The sequence below is a fragment of the Suillus fuscotomentosus genome, assembly GCF_016647785.1.
Source record: "Suillus fuscotomentosus strain FC203 chromosome Unknown F5891scaffold_64, whole genome shotgun sequence".
Taxonomy (NCBI): Eukaryota; Fungi; Basidiomycota; class Agaricomycetes; order Boletales; family Suillaceae; genus Suillus; species Suillus fuscotomentosus.
In genome coordinates this window covers 172,860-195,042 of record NW_024539576.1, presented here as the reverse complement: position 1 = coordinate 195,042, position 22,183 = coordinate 172,860, and the positions used below count along the sequence as shown (strand labels likewise).

Here is a 22,183-nt window from a genome sequence, read left to right as displayed (position 1 = left end):
GAATAAGACTGCAATCAGAATGGGGCATGGTTAGTCACAAAGGAACGCATGCAGAACATCCCGAATTCCCTTTCGTCCTCACTGCAAGTTGATGCCAGAAGTCAACGGGACCTCATACTCGTCGCACGTCACCTCAGAGAAGCGAAGCTTCTGACCGACTTTAGGGTTATCATACCAATGGACGAAAAGATGTCTTTAGCGAAAACAAAACCCTTTGAAAAGCAATAAGACTTACAGATGTCAGTCCAGGCCGGGGCATCGGGTAATCTTTCTAAATTGACGAATCAGCGACAAAGAACAGAGGGGAAAATCACCTTAATTGCGCACGGGCGTTGACTTCTTGATCGTCGTAATGATAAGATGAATTTCCGATCTGCCATCGACCCTGGATAGAAATTCGTTAGGCTGATTAGAAACAACCTACTTGCTTGAGTCAGCGCAAAGAACGAGAACAGGTGATCTGGTAGAAAGACACGTATAGACCAGACCAGACTCATGTACTGAAGACTGACTCAGAGCGAGTCGTGCGCGAAATCGCAATTGTACGTCCACTGACAATCATAACATAAAACTTACAATGTCTGTACCCTGGTAGCGCCATTCGAACAACAGAGAGGTGAAACTTCTGTCGCGTCCCCATGACAGCTAATGATTGAATAGACGGCCAAGAAAGATCCTGGGGCCAGTACGTATACGCAGAAAGTGCGTGAATCATCTTCAATAAATGGAGTGACAATCACCCTTCGTTCGTTGCCAAAGTTGGGTCACTGAAGAGCACGCCGGCTATGAAACTCGGATCCTCCTAATTCGAATCAATAATAGGAGATAGGGAAGTATAAGATCACATGGGTGTTGACATGATGATCTCAACAGCTTGGGGTTTAATTAGCTAGAACGGTAAGGTGCAACGTATCACATTACCTAAATCTGTAGACGGATCGTTGACAATCGATTATTCCAGTGCGGTTGACAGAATAGCAGCTATAGATCAGTTAGAGACCAATCAAACAACCGCCATGAGTTTTGACAGAAGACGCGCGCATTCTTGAAAATCCGGGAACTTTCAGTATCCGTAGCCGTGACACCGTGCACGGTGAGCCATCTTAAGCTTTAAGACGGGAAGATGATCAGCTAGATTTGATCATGTCATGATACAGTCTGAGTCCAGACACGTCGGACACCAAATCAAAAGGCAACGTTCAAACATAACGTGACTTCAGCATATGTCGGAGTCTAAAAAAAAACATTTCGAGTCTACCGACTTCCCGAGTGTATGTTTCAAATGGTACCTGCAAGAATATTTTATAGCCGCAAGGCCACACAAGGTATGATAATATTACAATGTATTCGATTGTACAGTCCTGGCCACTACCTTTCAAGTTCAGCTGATCATCTTCTCGTCTTCGCTCGAGAAGTTCTGAACTCTAATTGCTGCATCATAATCTAGCTGATCTTGTTGTCTTGAATATGAGTAACAGAAGCCCAGTCCGGGTCACGGCTACTGAAAGTTCCCGGAATTTTCATTCTAATGCGCACGCCTTCTGTTAAACGTTGAAACTTATGGGGCTTGTTTGATTGCTCTCGAACCAATCTAGCAATTCTGCTTATACCCGATGATCCCTCTGCATATTTAGGTCATGTGATGCCTATTCTTAATTCGAAGTAGGAGGATCTGAGTTTCATAGCCAGAGCACCCTTCGGTGACCTAACTTTGGCAACGAACGTGGGGTGATTGAAACTCCATTTATTGGACATCATTCACGCACTTTCTGTGTACACCTATTGGCCCCAGGATCTGTCTTGGCCATCTATTAGACCATTAATGGTCATGGGATGCGACAGAAGTCTCAAAGCTTTACTTCTGTCTGTCATTCGAATGGCGCTGGCACAGACATTGTAAGATTTACGTTCTGACTGTGAGTGAAATTCTGGTGTGGTCTATGTGTATCTTGCTATCAGATCGCCTTTTGTTCTCATTATTTGCAGTGACTCAAGCAAGCAAGTTGTTTCTAACCGACCCGACGAATTTCTATCCAGGGTTGATGATAGATTGGAAATCCATCTTATTATTACTACGATGAGCAAGAAGTCAACGCCGGTGCGCAATTAAGGTGGTTTTCCATCTGGTCTTTGTCGCTGATTCGTCGATTTAGAAAGAACTCGAGATGTTTCCGGTTACTGTCAACGAGAATCACACAGGGCATGGTAAGAACATCACATGAACCGGGGGAGCTGGTTTCTTCGATGCTGCGTGCATCATCATTAATCTTGAATGTTAAATCCGACGCCAATCGCTAGCTCTCCCGGCATACGGAGGTCAAGCGCTAGCAACAGTATAAATTCACGGCGTGCAACTTCTCTGGTGTGCTATCCGCTACAATGAAACTTTTCTTAATACCTGCTTTAGCTCTCTCACAGGCCTTTGTTGTGCTTTCTCAACATGCTGAAGCCGCTTTCCACGTTCCTTCTACCTGCGAGGAACGTGCTAGGCAAGCAGGTAGGCATACAATTCTGCGTTCGAATATATTTTCACCAGCATGTTCAATTGATTCGTATCATCAGGCCTGCCCACTGATGGTTGGGAAATAGTTCCTGACAGCAACGGTCAAATGGTGTGCCGTCAGACAGCCGTGCGCGAACTCTGTTACGGTGTTGAGTATATTGACGCAGTAAGTCCGTACACATATTTCCTGAACTCATGCTGAATAGCTGGCAGGACACCCACGAGAAGAAATGTGCTCAAGACGCGAGTGGTCTCACATGGATCGACAAGACTGCGCAGTTAGCCAAGGTATGGTTTCGATCTGACTTCTTATCAATCATGCTTATTGACATTTTGGGGCAGTGGTGCGCCAAGGATCACGTATGGACGTATGATAACGGAAGTGGTGCTAGGAATGGAGGGTGCTGCCCGGTTGGGTTTCACAGGGACCGCGGGACGTGCATCTCAGACGCTCCTGAGCTTCCTAACCCTCCTACCCCTGCCTGCCCTTACCACCCTGTCTACCCTGCGAATCCTCCCGGCCCTTTCAATCCTCCTGGCCCTTTTGACCCTCTCGGCCCGTTCAACCCTCCTACCCCTCCTATCCCATTCCCTGGTCCTCAGGCATGTGGCAATGGACATGGCGGCGTTGAACCCTCTTGCACGTGCACGAACTATCCGGTCTGTGGGCATGGCAAATACCTAGGCATAAAATATGGCCATTGCTATATCCTTTCCTTCTCCGATGGCGAGCAGCTCGGCATCGACCGCGACCACACCGACTACAAGAAGAACGGCTTCTTCGTCGATATCCCATTCAAAGTCTGCAATTCGACCACTGATTGCTCGCGTGGAAAGGAGGTTGAGATGGGCCAGTCCTTCTCCCTCCAAGATCAGCATGGATTGTATAAAGACACGCAGTCGACGAAAGGGTGGATTAATGACGCCTCTGGTGGCAACCATATGGAATTCACCACCGATGCCAGCCACGCTGGTAAATTTACGGGAATCCCTACTTGTACTAGCGGTGAATGCGCTATTCAAATGTATGGTGGTCCCTCTGGCGGTGCATTGGCATATGCCTGCCCGATGCCCCAGCCTGGACTGACATTTGTAAGTCTTACTGCTTTTCAAAGGGTTTTTCTCGCTAAAGACATGTTTTCGTCCATTAGTATGGGAACCCTAAAGTCGGTCAGAAGCTTCGCTTCTCTGAGGTGTCGTGCGACGAGTATGAGGTCCCGTTGACTTCTGGCATCAACCTACAGTGATGATGAAAGGGAATCCGGAACGTTCTGCAGGCTTCCATTCTGACTTGCCACGATCGCAACCTTTTTCCGATTCTCGCTATGTTTACATTATACGACTCGTGCTTGTGTCTCCCATTTTCTTCTCGTTCAATCTGGCTCGAATATTTTTTGAAACGACTATGTCTGTTCGTTGTATGTACACGCAAATAACAATGTTTGACCCTCGTCACTTGTGGTTTCGATCGATATGGGTACATTCTAATCTATCACGTTCTTGACTCGGAGGTCAAGGCTCGGTCATCTCGAGCTCCAATCCGACGAATATGCAAGTATTTGATAGGAATGTCTGCAGACCAGAGCTATTCACGTGCTGGTCGTCATGCCAGAGATGGAGGTGCATGCGCGTAGCGATGATCGCAAGGACACAGACTTCCAAACTGTATTTTGGAGGTTTCGTCAGTATTAGGAATTTGTAGCAGGAGTTGGAGGTGCGTACTCTTCAAAGGAGTGAAATAAGGACTGGGTGTGCGTAACATCAATGGCTCGATCATATTGAAGGATATCGCGAGATTTACGCACATCTACAAAACAAGTAACAAGCATGAAAAAGTCATGACAATGTTTGTATCTTTCGTGTTTTAGGTGCATGCCTCGCTCATATGTAGTGATACAGATCTGTGGAACGATGAAATCCATTACTGACCGTCTGAATGAACTTTTTCAACGGTGTATATCGCTCTAGGCTGCTGCATCACAACTTTCGCCAAAGGACCATGTTGTCGTGATTCGATTTAGGTAGTTTGACTTTTTGATGGATTTGGCTGCACTCGTTTTTGAATATTTTCCATGTCAGGGACGTCTGCTTTGTCCGAGTATTGAGGTGTCTCCGCCATTCGTGTTGTCGTGTTACCATCTGTCTTGGATGCGGGAACCGCTGACGGACGGGTGTGTATTGACACTGGCGGAGAGAAAATGACAGGAGTCTCATCTGGCACACTGTCAAAAAACGGCAGAAGTGGGAAGGATTGAAGCAAGATGGAGCCTTCACGGCGGATGACGGCATGGCCTAGGCTATCACTACTTTGTGTTTATTACTGGTGTACTGCGATATCCGAAAGCATGAATGACGTCGTAGGGTCAATAAACCTTGCTATTTGCGTGTACATACAGCGAACAAACATAGTCGTGTCAAAAAATATTCGAGCCGGACTGAACAAGAAAAAAGTGTGGCAAATCGATACTATAAGTACAAGTTACACAACATAGACATAGCGAGAATCAGAGTAAGATTGTTATCAGAATGGCGCGGGGCTTGGTAAGTCAGAATGAAAGCATGCAAAACATCTCGAATTTCCTTTCATCCTCACTGCAGGTTGATGCCAGAAGTCAAAGGGACCTCATACTCGTCGCACGACACCTCAGAGAAGCGAAGCTTCTGACCGACTTTAGGGTTCCCATACTAATGGACGAAAACATGTCTTTAGCGGATAGAAAACCCTTTGAAAAGCAGTAAAACTTACAAATGTCAGTCCAGGCTGGGGCATCGGGCAGGCATATGCCAATGCACCGCCAGAGGGACCACCATACATTTGAATAGCGCATTCACCCCCAGTACAAGTAGGGATTCCCGTGAATTTACCAGCGTGGCTAGCATCAGTGGTGAATTCCATATGAGCGCCACCAGAGGCGTCATTAATCCACCCTTTCGTCGACTGCGTGTCTCTATACAATCCATGCTGATCTTGGAGGGAGAAGGACTGGCCCATCTCAACCTCCTTTCCACGCGAGCAATCAGAGGTCGAATTGCAGACTTTGAATGGGATATCTACGAAGAAGCCGTTCTTCTTGTAGTCGGTGTGGTCCCGATCAATGCCGAGTTGCTCGCCATCGGAGAAGGAAAGGATATAACAATGGCCGTATTTGATGCCTAGGTATTTGCCATGCCCACAGACTGGATAGTTCGTGCATCTGCAAGAGGGTTCAGCGACGCCATGTCCATTGCCACATGTCTGAGGGCAGAGACCAGGCAAAGGGGCAGGGAAGTTGGGAGGATTGAGAGGGTAGGCAGGGTTAGGGGGGTACGGAGCATAACCAGGGTTGGGAGGGTAACCTGCTTGCCGAGCACGTTCCTCACAGGTCAAAGGAGCGCGGAAAGCGGCCTCAGCGTGTTGAGAAAGCACAACAAAGGCTTGTGAGAGAGATAAAGCAGTTGTAAAAAGAAGTCTCATTGTTGCGGATGGCACACTATAGAAGTTGCAGTGTGCATTTATACTGTTGCCAGCGCTTGACCTCTGTATAGGAGAGTTAGCGATTGGCATCGGAGTTCAATAATGATACACACAGCATTGAAAAAACCAGCTCTCCCGGTTCGTCTGATGTTCTTACCATGGAAGAAATGTGCCCTGTTTAATCTGGTTTAATCGTTGGCGGCAACCGGAAACATATCAAGTAAGTTCTTTCATAAGGAAAACCACCTTACCAGCGCACCGGCGTTGACTTTTCGCTCATCGTAATGATAAGATGAGTCTCCAATTTGTCATCAGCCCTGGATGGAAATTTGTCAGGTCGGTCAGAAACAACTTATTTGCTCGAGTCACTGCAAAAAACGAGAATAAAAGGTGATCTAGTAGCAAGATAGACATATACCACACCTGAATCGTGTACTGAAGACTGACTCGGAGCGAGTCACCAAAAATGTGCGCGAAACCATAGTTGTACGTCCACTTGCAATCACAACGTAAAGATTGCAATGTCCATGTCAGCGCTATCCGAACGATAGAGATAGGTGAAGCTTCTGTCGCATCCCATGACAGCTAATGATCTAATGGGCGCCCAAGAAAGGTGCAGGGGTGAATACGCAGAAAGCGCCTGAATGATTTTCAATAGAGCGTCAATCGCCCTACGTTCATTCCCAAAGTCATGTCACTGATTCGAGGGTGCTCCGAGAATGAGATTCGGATCCTCCTAATTCAAATCGTTCATCAGTAAACCGGTGAGTTCTTGCTGGGGATTATGCTGATTATGGTGCTTTTACATGGTCATATATTGCTTTATATCACTTTATATTACAATGTGACGAAAACCTTTCCTATATATTACGATATATAACGATATATGACGATATCTTCTTCTCACAGGTTCTCTGATGTTATGAGAGAGAATCACATTACCTAGATATCATGATGCAGAGGGATCATCGATAATCCTTGTAGCAGAATTGCTAGATCGGTTCGAGACCAATTAAACAAGCGCCATGAGTCAGAGTTTTAACAGAAGGGGCGCGCGAAGTTCTGGAAATTCCGGGAACATTCAGTATCCGTAGCCCTGACGCCGTAGCGAGCTTCTGTTGACTCATCTTTAAAACAAGAAGATGATCAGAGCTAGATTTGATCACAATACAGAGTCCAGCTGGAGAGGTACTGAGCTCGGAGTCGGACACGAAATTCAAAGTTCAAACATATGTCGGAGTCTGAAAAATATCTTCAACATTATAATCTGCCTATGAAGTGCTGATGAAGTGGTATCATGAGGCGGCCGTGACTAGTAGTACTCAACCACTGCTAAGACGGTAAAGCATTGGCCCGCATTTTGTTTATGTGAAGGAGACACCTCAGAAGACATTTTGCCGCGCGCCAGGTGATTCCAATCACATGATACGGTAAGTGTTCTTCTATCCTGACTACTGAGTGCTTGCTAAGCATTAGTATTACTCACGATAAGTTTTGAACACTTCAAAAAACTCGCTAAAGCTTCAAAAAACTCGCTAAAGTCTTTAACAAACTCGCTAAAGTCTTCAACAAACTCGGCCAGAAAGCCATCAAGACACACGGCACACACGGCATCAGAGCGGACTTGGAAACACTTAGTCAAATTTTAAGGCATGTATACTACACAAAAATATATAGATGTAGCTAGGTATCTAATGAACGAGATATAACAAAAAAGAAATGTGTGATAGTGAGGGAAACACGAGATTCAGAACGGAAGTATGAGAGAGTGAGAGTGCAGGCGCATGAGCTGGGAGGTAGAGTTAGGGGATTCCGTTTGATCCGGCGTTCGAACGCTGAATGTGTGACAGCAAGGGAGACACAAGCAGTGTAAGAGGGCGGGAGCATGTGCTAGGAGATAACGAACATGTTGGGGGATTCTGTTTGATCCGGCATTCGAACGCTGGACGCGTGACAGCGAGGGACACAACAGCAGTGTGAAGGGCGGGAACATGGACACAGGTGTGTGGGGCTGGCCCGGCCGGGAGATACAACAACAGCCGGTAACAACAGACTACAAAAGAAATTCATAAGTCAGATAGCAACAGCAGCAAAAAAACGCGACAGCAGAAAGCAGCAATGATGATACAAAAATAAGCCGCTAGCGGACAGTATGATAGGAAGGGGAACAACAGCAGCAAACATGTCAGCTATCAGACGCAGAAGCGGTACTACCGCTCTGCGTCATCTGGTGAAATTGAATCTTCAGGCGCCACATCTCTGCCTCCTTGTCAAGCGCAAGGGCCTGGGCCTCGTGCACTCGGACATCTGTCTCGCGAAGGCGGATTTCCGCGTCCTTGGTCTCCTGCTCTCGTTGATGGCTGGCGGCAGCTTGCATGGCCTCATGTGCGCGCGCCTCGCGAAGATACTCGTACTTCTTCGTCTCGCGATGGTAGTCCTTCTTCACATCAAGCTTCGCGAGGAAGCGCTCGTGCTTGAGGTTATGGCGTGATGTGACGTCCAATTGAATACTCCCAATCTCACCATTGACCCTCTCAACCTGCTCCTGAATGTCGGACTTTGCTTTCTTCTTCTTCGACCCTGTGGTCTTCGGTTGCGCTGATATTGAGGTCTGGAGGGTCGGAGACGCAGGAAAATCTGACGATGAAGTGTTGTGAGTCGTCGATGAAGGTGTCGACGAGCTACGAGTCATCCCTGGCGACGACGATGCAATAGACGAAGGTCTGCGTCGTGCGTCGTAGCCAGAGGGCCCCTGAGCGCTGAATGCTGCACGGCTGTCGTAGAAAGGAGTGGGTGACTTCTGCGTGATTGAAAAAGGGATGGGGTGGTTAGGAGGAGGAGACGGCGATGATGGGAGTTGTCGTTTTTTCCCGGCAACCTTTGGAGGGCTGTTAAGGTCATAAGTAGGGTGCGGGGCATCAGTGTCCATATTGTCGTCATCCAAGTGGTCTAGTGCATTGCCCAGAGGGGCACGGAAAGCAGCGGAATATAAGTCGTCGTCGTCGTCGTCGTCGTCGTCGTCGTCGTCGTCGTCGTCGTCAAGATCAGGAACATTGCCCATAGTGGTATCGAAGTCGGCATTTGGAGGTGCCGGAGGAGCAGGAGGAGCAGGAGGAATAGGAAGAGCAGGGAAATGAGGAAAAGCAGGAGTGGGAGCAGTGGGAGGAGCAGAAGGAAAGGGAGCAGGTGAAGGAATGGGAGCAGCGGGAGCAGGCAAAGGAATGGGAGCAGCGGGAGCAGGCAAAGGAATGGGAGCAGCGGGAGCAGGCGAAGGAACGAGAGCAGCAGGAGCAGCAGGTGCTAGCAGATGAGGATCAATTTGTGAATCAGTAAATGGGCGGCTATGAGGAGGCAGAACATGAGAGGGGGGCTGAGCCCTGGTAGCACCCCTGGTATGTGCGGAGGGGCCAGCCCTGCCACGCGGACGTACTAGCGCGTACATGTCACCAGCATGGTCAACGCCAGGCTTGGACGATGTAGTTTTTGCTGCAAAGGAGGGATTTGAGTGCCAGATGGCGTCGAGTTCCTTGTACCATGGAAATTCGCGACAGACTTCTTCTATAAATTTGAATCGGTCAAACCGCTAAACAAATAAATAAGAATGCTCACCTTGTAGATTTTTAGCGGAGGCGTCATCAAGAGGGACTACACCAGCACCGGTTGCGCTGAATTTAGCCTTAAGGGGCTTATATTTGTTTTTGAGACTAAGGATCTTATCAGCGCATAGTACAAAAAATATAAACATGACATACCTTGTGATACGGTTGTTGACAGAGTCACGAAATTTCTTCTGACTGTTTGCATATTCCAGCCCATATTTTGCGTGATGTTTGAAGATGACCTGAGCAATAACAGAGTAGATCTGAGACTTGTCCTTTCCCGAGGGACGAGCAGAAGAACTTGAATCCAGAGAGGGAGGTGGTTTCTTGCCATCAGAGTAGAATAAGATACGACAGTCGGGAGGGTGTTCGGTGAGCCAGGTGACCAAGACGTCAGTGAGAGTGTCATCACTCTGCCACTGAATCGTCAGCTTGGGTTTTGGATCGGGGGGAGGTGGTTGTATTTGAGATGTCGACGGCTCAGGATCCATCGCTCTAGAGCACACTGGAGGGTTGCCTCCAAGTCGTGCAGAACGACGGAGGCGTTGTTGGCGAACAGCAGGCATATTTCGAACTCAGCCATGGTGCCGAGCCTGACTTCCAAATTTGCCGCATGCGGCTGTGCTTGTTTTCAAGCTTTAGCGAGTTTTCTGAAGTGTTCAAAACCTATCGTGAGTAATACTATTATGTTTGAACGTAATTTGAATGTTGAACTTTGGATTTGGTGTCTGAGTCTGGACTCTGTATCATAGCTCTGATTATCTTCTCCTCGCTCGCCACAGCGTCAGGGCTACGGATACTGAAAGTTCCCGGAATTTCCATAACGTCTTCTGTTAAAACTCGTGGTGCTTGTTTAATTGATCTCGAACCAATCTAGCCGCCATTATGTCACAGGGATATAATCGATGATCAATGATCCCCCAGGCTGCAGATTGATGCATTGCGCCTGAATTCAGCTTGCCGTTCTAGCCAAATTCCAAACTCTCTAAGACTGTTGAGATGAGCATATCGACACCCATATAATAGTAGGTCGATCTTATGCTCCCCCATTTCTTATTATTGATTTTCAATAGATAGAGCGTCAATCGCCTTACGTTCATTCTCAAAGTTATGTCACCGAAGGGCGCTCCGTCAAATCCTCCTAATTCAAATCATTCATGCGCTTTCTGTGTATTCACCCCTGCATCCTTCTTGTGCGCCCATTAGATCATCAACTGTCATAGGACGCGACAGAAGCTTCACTTATCTTTGTCGTTCGAATGGCGCTGGCACGAACATTGAAATTTTTACGTTGTGATTGCAAGTGGACATACATCTATGATTTAGCGCACGTTTTTGGTCACTCACTCCGAGTCAGCAAGTTGTTTCCGACCGATCCGATGAATTTCTATCCAGGGCTGATGACAGATTGGAAACTCATCTTATTATTACGATGAGCAAGAAGCCACTAGTTGACGCCGGTGCGCTGGTAAGGTGGTTTCCCTTATGAAAGAACTTAGCCGCCAACGATTAAACCAGATTAAACAGGGCACATTCTTCCATGGTAAGAACATCAGACGAACCGGGGGAGCTGGTTTTTTCAATGCTGTGTGTATCATTATTGAACTCCGATGCTAATCGCTAGCTCTCCTATACAGAGGTCAAGCGCTGGCAACAGTATAAATGCACACTGCAACTTCTATAGTGTGCCATCCGCAACAATGAGACTTCTTTTTACAACTGCTTTATCTCTCTCACAAGCCTTTGTTGTGCTTTCTCAACACGCTGAGGCTGCTTTTCGCGTTCCTTTGACCTGTGAGGAACGTGCTAGGCAAGCAGGTAGGTGTACAATTTTGCAGTTAAACCCACCTTCACCAGCATGCTCAATTGATATGTATCATCAGGCCTGCCCACTGATGGTTGGGAAATAGTCCCCGACAACAATGGTCAAATGAAGTGTCGTCAGACAGCCGTGCGCGAACTCTGTTATGGTGTTGAGTATATTGACGCAGTAAGTCCGTACACATATTGCCTGAACTAATGCTGAATAGCTGGCAGGACACCCACGAGAAGAAATGTGCTCAAGATGCGAGTGGTCTCACATGGATCGACAAGACTGCGCAGTTAGCCAAGGTATGGTTTTAATCTGATTTTTTATCAATCATGCTCATTGATATTTTGGGGCAGTGGTGCGCCAAGGATCACGTATGGACGTACGATAACGCAAGCGGTTCTAGGTATGGAGGGTGCTGCCCGGTTGGGTTTCACATGGACCGCGGGATGTGCATCTCAGATGCTCCTGAGCTTCCTAACCCTCCTACTCCTGCCTGCCCTTCCCACCCTGTCTACCCTCCAAATCCCGTCTACCCTCCAAATCCTGTCTACCCTCCAAATCCTGTCTACCCTCCGAATCCTGTCTACCCTCCGAACCCTCTCGGTCCTTTCAACCCTCCTGGCCCTTTCAACCCCCCCGGCCCTTTCAACCCTCCCAGTCCTTTTGATCCTCCTACCCCTCCTATCCCATTCCCTGGTCCTCAGGCATGTGGCAATGGACATGGCGGCGCTGAACCCTCTTGCACATGCACGAACTATCCGGTCTGTGGGCATGGCAAATACCTAGGCATAAAATATGGCCATTGCTATATCCTTTCCTTCTCCGATGGCGAGCAGCTCGGCATCGACCGCGACCACACCGACTACAAGAAGAACGGCTTCTTCGTCGATATCCCATTCAAAGTCTGTAATTCGACCACCGATTGCTCGCGTGGAAAGGAGGTTGAGATGGGCCAGTCCTTCTCCCTCCAAGATCAGCATGGATTGTACAGAGACACGCAGTCGACGAAAGGGTGGATCAATGACGCCTCTGGTGGCGCTCATATGGAATTCACCACCGATGCCAACCATGCCGGTAAATTTACGGGAATCCCTACTTGTGCCGGGGGTGAGTGTGCTATTCAAATGTACGGCGGTCCCTCTGGCGGTGCATTGGCATATGCTTGCCCAATGCCCCAGCCCGGACTGACATTTGTAAGTCTTACCTTTTTTCAAAGGGTTTTTTTTGGCTAAATATGTTTTTTTATTCATTAGTATGGGAACCCTAAAGTCGGTCAGAAGCTTCGCTTCTCTGAGGTGTCGTGCGACGAGTATGAGGTCCCGTTGACTTCTGGCATCAACCTGCAGTGAGGATGACAGGGAATCCGGAACGTTCTCCAGGCTTCCATTCTGACTTACCATGATCGCAACCTTTTTCCGATTCTCGCTATGTTTACATTGTACGACTCGTGCTTGTGTCTCCCATTTTCTTCTCGTTCAATCTGGCTCGAATATTTTTTTGAAACGACTATGTTTGTTCGTTGTATGTACACGCAAATAGCAATGTTTGACCCTCGTCACTCGTGGTTTCAATCGATATGGGTACATTCTAATCTATCACGTTCTTGACTCGGAGGTCAAGGCTCGGTCACCTCGGGCTCCGCTCCGACGAATATGCAAGTATTTGATAGGACTGTCTGTAAACCAGAGCTATTCACGTGCTGGTCGTCATGCCAGAGATGGAGGTGCATGCGCGTAGCGATGATCGCAAGGACACAGACTTCCAAACTGTATTTTGGAGGTTTCGTCAGTATTAGGAATTTGTAGCAGGAGTTGGAGGTGCGTACTCTTCAAAGGAGTGAAATAAGGACTGGGCGTGCGTAACATCAATGGCTCGATCATATTGAAGGATATTTCGAGATTGACGCACATCGGAAAATAGCAACGGTATGAGCACATTCATGGCCGAGAGAACTTTCGGAACAACAATCATCACTGATGGGCATGGAAAGATATGAAGTCCTGACTCACGGAGACCGCATGCATAGTAGAACATGTTATGCTTGACCAGGATAGAGTACAGATGTCCCTTGGCTGTACGCCAGCTCTGTATGACATGTATGAGTGTGAGGGAGAACAGTCCTGAGGAGAGTATCAGTCAGTGCGTATATGTAACTGATGTTTCCAGTTCCCGGCGACGTACCCGATTGAGATATAAGCAAGAGAACAAATGACATGGAATACCAGACACCGCCCAAGCTCAAGTAACAGCCTGTGATGCCTGGGATCACGCTGGTCGCGACTACGCCAGAAGAGTGAATATGTGCGAATAGTAGTGGGGAAGGCCCATTAGAGCACATACCATATGAGAGGGCTAGTGCCGTAAAACGAAGGCCGGCGGATATTGTAATAACAGCCTGGCTGATGAATCAACCTTGTTCAGGTGTGGTCGAAGATGAAACTCACAGAAACAGTGGTCAGCACGACTACGCGTAAGATCCGGTTGTTGTTCCAAAGCGCACATGTTCTGAGCACAAAAATGCCTGAAGGAATAGGATCAGGAGCATGTGCATGGCGTAGGAGAAGGACAGATACATTCGGAGCAAATGAGTGATATCAGTGCAAAACCTGCGAAAGAAAAGAGCGGCGCTTAGTCAGGAAGTGCAGCCATTGATCAAGTACCGTGCACGTACATGAGTAAATATTGATTAGCACCCTGCATTTCTGGTGAAATCATACATTTACTAAGTACCGCTCATCAGTGGGTAAATCCAACTGCGGGTTCACATACATTGGGGTTCTCGACCGGTGCGAAGGTCACTGAAGCACAGCATTTTAGTTCATTGTCGGGGGCATGTATGCTGGTTATTTGGAATGAACGCACTGTATATGTCCATAGTCATGGAGAAAAAGGGGACATATCGTGCAAATATATAAAGGACTTTTACCCTAGTCCAGCGCGACTGACGCAGGAATGTCCACTTTGAACAATATATTATCAATATAAGAAGCGATGCGTATCGCGGAACAACTGGATTGCTCACTTCTTCGTGAAGACAACAAACATAATCATAGGTCTGGATAAACAGGTTTAACTCGACGGACAGGAACAGATTGGGACCTACCCAGAATGTAGCCTGGGCCACTGAGTTGTCAAGTTAGAACGAGGGAGAAGTAAATAAGACCGCACGAACTGCGTAAGTACTGGTAGCCGCACATGATATGGGTATCTGTTATCGTTTCGCCCTGGTAAGAAAGCGACGCACCGCTAAGTAATGCAGACCCCAGGCAGCTGTAATTTGAACATCGTCAGCCGAAGGTTCCATCTGCTTTGGATTGAGAGGTAGTGGAATAAACGGAAATTTTGCACACATCATGCTACTGTTTTGTCTCTTATGAATGAGCTAGACACCTGCCGAGATGCGGGCGGGCGCCGCCCGCCCCTGACAGGTGTAAATGACGAAGATTGAGAACACAGTTCCGACTAGTTTTGAATGGTGATGGCGATGCAGCGTTTCACTGATCCGTACTAAGTTGATAAAAAGTTACGGTCGAGTCATCTGTGGACCATAAAGTTGAAGCGTGTGCTCATTATTGTGTGGGTCCTTCATTCTTGCTCTCGAAAGGCTTGAAGTTTGAAACACCCCGGTCATCGGTGGCGGCGGCCCTATACTCAGTACTTGGCAGTCCTTGAAACACTTAGTAGATTCAGGGACTTACGTTTTACGTTTCTACAAAGAAGTTTTCATGATCAACCCGGCCGTTTCCGATGTACGCCTCTTCAGACTGAAATTCGCCATCCTTACCAACACCATCACCAGAACAACTGCCTCCTTGTGAGTGCATTGCTTGATAAAACAGAGCGTCCCTGGAATCTCCATACAGACATCTCAGTCGGCCCTCCCCTCCAGCGCGACGAGAGTGGAATGTGCAACCCTTTCTGCTGATGGAACAGTTGGAACAGTGCTAGTCACCGCCAGTGACAAAGATGTATATGTATCTCATATTCAGGCTATCCTCGAAAGGTTGACCTTAAACCTATTTTCCATTCACAATGTGAGTTTAACTTTTCAATAGAGAGTCGAGATCACTTTAGCTGAACCTCCCACTCGCAGGTCGCAGATGAAAAGTTATTAATAAACTTATCTTTTTTTGTACATAACTAGTACAAGTGCTGAATATTCTACGACATGAAAGACTCAGCTCAACTTGAGGATCCTCGTCCGATCGACGATACCAGATAGTGTAGTGTTCAAGTGTGTCGCCATCTCACTACTGACCTCAAAAAGGCTTCGTCCTCCGTGACGCGTCATGACATCCGAATAATGATGAGACACTGCAACTCCAACGGCCCTCAAGGCAAAATTTTATTTCGCGTCACAGCCGTAGTCTCGGAGGAGTTGCTACAGTAAGGGAAAAGGGGGTACGTCTTTCTTACGCCGATCTTCCACTCGCTGCGATCCGATGTTATCTCCGCAAGCATTATATATTGCTCCGCGACCTACTAAGCGAGGCCAGCCGTGGCACGCCCAGACAGCCTCTACATTCACACCACCTCACGCTACCACAACCACAGTGCAGCAGCCGCGCAGTACATTCACACCACCTCACGCTACCACAACCACAGTGCAGCAGCCGCGCAGCCACGTCCCGTAATCTATGATCGACAAAACTCCACGGTAGACTGGATTCATAGAGACGTGGCACGCCGACTACTATTTTCACTTTTCATCTAAGTTCTTTCATTTGTGTTCTTAGCTCATCGTAGATATCATTCGCTATGCCATCAGCGCCTTCCATATCTCATCCTACCGCGACAGCCTGCTTTGTTCGCGCATCGCACATTTTGCATTCCAATTGCAGATTATCTTGATTGCGTGGTAGCTCAGTTTAGTGCGTACATTTTCCAAAATATCAGTCTTTGCATTTTTCAAACGGAGCTGGGCATGTGCCGGTCGTTATGCCAGAGATGGAGGTGCATGCGCGTGGCGAGATTCGCTAGGACAAACATCTGCAAACGGTATCTTGGAATTTGCAACAGAAGTTAGAAGTACATACTTTTCAAAAGAGTGATGCAAGGACCGGGTGTGCGCAATATCAATGAAGTCTTTTTTTTTTTTTTTTTTTTTTAAATCCAATTTATGTCTATGTGGGGTACAATACCCTATGTAAGACAATTCTAACTAGGAAAAATGGGGGACTTCCTAGTCCCCCGCCACGTCTCCGACTTCGCAAATGCCCTGAGGGAGGGGTGACCTCCCCCAGTCCGCCGTTCCCGCCGGCCGTTTTAGATGCGCAAGTCTTCTAATCCGCGGGACCTTTGCTGTACAGTTCGTGGTGGGTGGGTCCCTAACGTTGGCTGTGGATGATACAAGTACTCGGGTGTGACACCGTGTACGATGGGGATGATGGAGCGTGGAGCGTAAAGTAAAGTGTTTGGGTGCGGATAGCCTCGTTTCGCCGGCGCCTCCAGGTTGGTCTGTGTGGGAGGGCGTGTGTTTGGGCGGCGAGCAAGCAAGGTATTCTGTCCCTCCTCCTTCTTTCTGCGAATGTCCTTCCCTCTAACTTCTCCTTGTTCAACGCTTCTCGTGTTCTCCAGTTGGACCGCTGGTAGTCCTAATCCCGTCGTCGTCGAGTAGTGGGTTAAGGTCTGGTGTCCTGCACCCAGAGGTTTCCTTAACCGTTATGGGTCTGCTTGGGTTCTTACTATGGTATGCTAAAGAGGTAGTCATCGTCTGTCTTCATTTAGTCTTAGGAGAAATATCACCGAATATTGACCGTAGGCGGCCCGTGCTGTTAACATATCGAATGATTGAGGCACTTGCTTTGGGGTTGGATAACAGGAACGACATGGAAGAAGCGCGTCGACGGTGAGTTGTGGTGAGAATGTGTCGCGCTCTCGCATACTGGGGGCATATAAGTAGGAAGTGCAGTACTGTTTCCGCGGTGTTTTCACAGTGCGGACAGTTGGGAGAAGGACTTTTGCCGATGCGATGAAGATGCTGGTTGAGAGAGATGTGCTTGGTGCGGAGCCAGATAAGCATGCTGATATGTCGTTTCGGGAGGTGTTGGGCTAAGGAGATGAATGATCCTTTGAGTATATCAGGGTCTAGATTATCAGTATGATGGTATCGGGGTGACTTTCGCCAAAATCTGGTCCAACGCTCGAACGATTCGCGCTTCTGTGCTTGTTTCAGCGCGGATATACTGCTTGGGAGCACTCCTTTACGAAGATAAGGAGGAAGGTGCCTTCTGGGACTGGATTCCGTTCGTGATTTGGCTGCTTGTTTTGCCTCCCTGTCTGCTAATTCATTCCCCATAACTCCATCGTGTCCCGATATCCATCTAACCGTAACTTCGAAGTGGCGGTCGCGGCTGGTTTTCTTCAGTTTCGTTATCATGCTGCGAAAGTGGTCTATCAAATAATGACCTGATTTGGTCGAAAGGACTTCACCGGATTTGATCGTGGCTTGGTTGTCCACGAAGATGGATACAGGGTAGGTGACATCATCTTCCATAGAGAGTAGTTGCGCTGCTAACGTTAGTCCAACTGCCTCGGCTTCGTATACGGTGTGGTCATCTGTAGAGCCCAGGTGGTAGCACAGAGTCTTCGGTTGAGGTTGGCCGTTACGAATGAGCACCGCTGCTGCTCCCACTTGTCCATCTATGCCCGAACCATCGCTGTAAATCTTGATCTCGTCGGCGTTATTGTTATGTTCCTGAATGGCCAGTTCTCTGGTGTTAGCTATAGAGGTCTGATATGGAGTTCGGGAACTGGGGGGACGTTTATTATGCGTGATGGTCTCGATGGAACCCAGGTCGAGCTTGGTAGTGTGGTATAGGTGGTGGAGGGATGATCTGTGACGTCTGACAAGTCTGTTAGCAGCTCATCTCACCGGTATGTACAATGGATGGGTGGTGGGGTGCGCCGCCAGGCGAATAGCTGCTTGGTAGCATAGGTTTTGGAGCCGGTGCTGAAGAGGGATCAGCTTCGCATGTACTTCCAGGGTATCCGTTGCCGTGGTGTGCATTGCCCCGGTGATACTTAGAGCCGCGATACGTTGGACTCTTGACAGACGCCTGACCACGCCTATCGAACCTCGTTGAGGGGTGTCGCCGTCCCCTATGAACAAGGGACGGAACCAGAGATCTACTGCGTATAACATCTTAGGTAGGGCTACAGCAAGGTATAATTGGCGCATTAGTGAGAGTGGCATTCCCAGGGAAGTAGAAGAAAGACGGCGCAGCTGAAAGACATATGCGGTACCCTTCGCTAGAGCATATGCGATATGGGCTCCCCAGCGTAGTGTTTGGTCCAGTATGACTCCCAAGAATCGGTGCGTTGCTGTTGGGGTGATCATGGTGTTCCTGGTTATGAGAGGAGGGCGTTCTTTGGCGGAGTTCATCGAAAAGTCCATTAATGCGAATTTTGAGGTTTCAAACTTAGAATTGTGGGCTCTCGCCCAGTCGTATCCACCCTCTGGTCTTTCTAACATGTCCTTGAGGATGCCGTGAGTCTCGTGAAAAGATTTCCCTATGGCGATAAACGCAGTATCGTCGACGAAGGCTAACGTTCTCTCCTTTTTGCCGTTTCCGACAGCGATGTCGACGAGGTCTGAGTCGTAAATGACATATAAGATCATGGAGAGCGGGTCCCCCTGACCTATTCCATTGCAGATTGGGATCCATTCGGATAAGTGCCCATCAAACTTGAGCTGAGTGCGACGATCTGTTAACAAACGTTCAGTGAATCCTACCAGAGATTCTGGTAGGCGTCTCTGCCTCATGTTGTGCAGGAGGCGGTCAGTTACGGCGTTCGGGAATGCGCCCTCTATATCCAGGAATAACGCTGAAACAACTTTACCTTGCCTCCAGGCATCTTTGACGGTTGCCTCAAGTAGATGTAAGGAGTCTGTGGTGGATCTTCCAGGACGGCCGCCAAAATGGGTATTGGGGAGTAGATTGTGGTGCTCGAGGAGGTAGGTCATTTGGTCCGCGACCACGGCCGTAAGTAGCTTACACATCGTGTTGAGGAGCGCGATAGGTCTGTAGGCCTTCGTGACGGTATAATCCGGCTTTCCAGGTTTGCGTAAGACGACGGTTGTGAAGTCTTTCCATGGGGGGTGATATGTCTGGAGCGTGAATACAGCTGTAAATAGATGAAGTAGGTACTGGTTGAGCAGGGCTGCGCATCGAATGAAGACTATGTTGCATATGCCGTCGGGGCCAGGTGCCTTGTAAGGACTGAGTTTGGCGATACTTCTCGATAGTTGAGTTCCGTTGATAGGTGCCGGCGTGTGGACTGGTTCGGGGTAGATGACCTCTGCTGGGACGGATGAGACAGCTGGTGGGGGCGGAAAGAATGTGCTTGCTAGGGTCGCACTTTTCTCCTCGTTAGTGTCTGCAAAGGAGCCGTCAGGCCGCCGTAACGTTGGAATTCTAGAAGGGCCGCCGTCGCCCGCTGCTGCTGTGAGGTAGTTGTTAGCAATCCAAATATCGTTACCTTCGATCTCTTCGAGCCAACTAATCCAATGTTCTTTTTTAGTCTGCTTGATGGCTTCCGAGTACTGATTACGTTTGATGCGGTATTCCTCGTGGCTGGGGTGGTTAGTATTATCTCGCAGTCGATATGAGCGGTGACATAGTTTTGCTACTTCGCGTCGTAGAATGGTGAGGTCTCTTGTCCACCATCGTTTGGAGTGGGGGTTAGGCTTCGATTTAGGGACGGTTTGCGCTATTGTACGTTGAATCGCAGTGGTCAGAGCCCACGCTGCATTCTGGAATTCCTCGTCAGTGACAAGTGGCTGAGCAGGAGGAAGCGTATCCAGTTCTAAGGCTAGACGTTCGTTGAACATCTCCCAGTCCGTTTCCCTAAAGTTGTGCTTCTCCTCCACTGTGGCTCTCGGGACGTCGAATTCTAAGATACTAAGTATGGGGAGATGGTCAGTAGCGGGTCCGCGCAATGCTGGGTTGGTTGAGCAGCTCAGGAAGGAGTCGCTAGTGTGGTCCGTGCAAAAGACATTGTCGGGGCGTGTCCAGTTTTTCGAACTTGATGACTGTAGCGTCGGCATGCCCTTTGGTAGGGCTAATATCATACCATAGTCCGCCAGAAGGTCTAAAAGAGGCTGAGCTGCGTTAAGATAATGGTTAGTGAATAATTGGGTGTTGTGGTCCTCGTCCCATAGGGGGTGATGTCTGTTGAAATCACCGAGCCAGATCATGTGATCATCGGCAGATGGGCGTAAGTTCACTAATTCTCGTTCTAGGAAGGAGGCGAGTGCCTCCTGGGTGTTCGTTAGTAAACAATCGTTATAGATATTAAATATTGTGCATCGGCCGAATGGGCCCCGAAATTGGATTACCACAACGTCCGGTGAGGGGAATGCGAGTTGCTGCCACGAGTTGGTTTCTAGAGATTTGGAAACGAGTGTGACCGCTCGTGACTTAAGATTAGGCGCTGAGAATCTGGTGGTAGGGTATACTGCGTGGAAGAAAGGGGACGATATGGTATTCTTCATTGAATTGATGTGAGGTTCCTGGAGGGCGACGATGTCCCATTCTCGGGCGATGGGACTATTAAGGAGTGAATGTTGTGCCACTAGTGATGTATTTAGATTCTGTTGCCATACGCGTAGTCTAGTCGATGTTTCGGAGTGGTGTTCAGACATTGGGTGGGGTCGAGGGCCGTGGGGTCGCGTAAACGGAGGAGGATGTGAGAGGGGAGTCTAATATGGAGGGGGTTGAAGAGTGTTGGGCTACCGGAGTGCGTCGTCCATGGTCCCAAGCTTTGTTAGCGTTGGCATCAATGGGGATGGAGTTGGGTCCTGTGGGTGTGGGGGCCCTGAAGCCCCTATGGCCTATGTGATGCGGTGCTCCTCGTGTAGAATGTCCTCTAGTAGGACGGCGTGACTCGAACGGAAGATTTGTCTGACGAAGGGGTGGTGGGTGATGTGGGTTGGTGGGTGGCGGAGTGAAGGTCGAAGTAACTTTCTGAGGTGGAGCTGGTTGTGAAGGTAATAGTACTTGGGTCCAGGGGTCGTCGGTTGGGAAGAACGGCATGGAGTTTTCTGGATGTTTGGCGTCTATACCTGCGCACCTGGACTCGAATTCAGGACAGTTCCGGTTCCAGCTGGCATGGTTGTCCGAGTTGCAGCTAACACAGTAGAAGGTGCGGTAGGCATTGCAGTCATTAGTGCGATGGTTCTTTCCGCAAGTGCCACAGGTGTCTTGCGGGGCCTGGCAGTCTCTTGCGATGTGTCCCCAGAGCTGGCATCGGACGCAACGTACTGGTTCGCGTTTATCCTTTCGTGGGTGTAGCTTTTCTTGACCGATGTAGATGCCGTCGCAAAGCGCTTTATTAGCTGGATGGGGATCTGTGAAATGGAAGATTGCGTGAGCAACCCGTTGATCCGGCGCTCTGCGTTGGCTTGGCTTGATCCAATTAGTCGATTCTATAGCGCCCGGAAGCATTTCATTTTCCTCTTCTACCATGCGTAGCCAATTGGGATCTTCGATTCTGGAAATAATAGGTAAGAAGGGAACAATGATGGAAAAACGCCTATCTTTGATGATGATGGTGTTGTCTAGAGCATTAGTAATGCTAAGGCGGTTTTCAGGGCGTCTAATCCATTTGGCAGCTGCAATAGAAGTTAGTTCAACTATTATTCCCCCGCTTCTGAGACGGGTGGTTGCTTTAATGTTGATTTCCGGTGTGTCATCTGATTGGGATGCTGAGAACGCTTGTTTTAGTTTACTCGCTATGATGGACGAGGTCGCTGTAGAGAATTATGCCTCTCATGGCGTGATATGGTGCTTTACACTAGGAAGTACATAGCA

The 22,183-nt window shown here is 48.4% G+C and overlaps 4 protein-coding genes across 4 annotated transcripts; 2 read left to right on the top strand and 2 right to left on the bottom strand.

The window, feature by feature from the left end:
• Positions 1–2,379: 2,379 nt before the first annotated feature.
• F5891DRAFT_984096 (uncharacterized protein) lies at positions 2,380–3,750 on the top strand (the record flags this gene model as incomplete). The annotated part of the gene is made up of 5 exons (XM_041377402.1): positions 2,380–2,497; positions 2,563–2,669; positions 2,717–2,791; positions 2,846–3,595; positions 3,655–3,750. 5 exons carry the CDS (start codon positions 2,380–2,382, stop codon positions 3,748–3,750), a joined length of 1,146 nt encoding a protein of 381 aa, XP_041221236.1.
• A 1,342-nt stretch (positions 3,751–5,092) lies between these two features.
• On the bottom strand, positions 5,093–5,957 carry F5891DRAFT_1193992 (uncharacterized protein; the record flags this gene model as incomplete). The annotated part of the gene is made up of 2 exons (XM_041367865.1): positions 5,093–5,188; positions 5,250–5,957. 2 exons carry the CDS (start codon positions 5,955–5,957, stop codon positions 5,093–5,095), a joined length of 804 nt encoding a protein of 267 aa, XP_041221235.1.
• A 6,137-nt stretch (positions 5,958–12,094) lies between these two features.
• F5891DRAFT_898721 (uncharacterized protein) lies at positions 12,095–12,565 on the top strand (the record flags this gene model as incomplete). The annotated part of the gene is made up of 1 exon (XM_041373417.1): positions 12,095–12,565. A coding segment is annotated over one exon (471 nt), but the record flags the coding sequence as incomplete, so codon positions are not given.
• Positions 12,566–12,984: 419 nt separating this feature from the next.
• Positions 12,985–14,042, bottom strand: F5891DRAFT_1193989 (uncharacterized protein; the record flags this gene model as incomplete). The annotated part of the gene is made up of 8 exons (XM_041367864.1): positions 12,985–13,135; positions 13,195–13,321; positions 13,379–13,489; positions 13,551–13,649; positions 13,710–13,764; positions 13,814–13,890; positions 13,943–13,975; positions 14,030–14,042. The coding sequence occupies 8 exons, from the start codon at positions 14,040–14,042 to the stop codon at positions 12,985–12,987; spliced, it is 666 nt and encodes a 221-aa protein (XP_041221233.1).
• Positions 14,043–22,183: the final 8,141 nt, after the last annotated feature.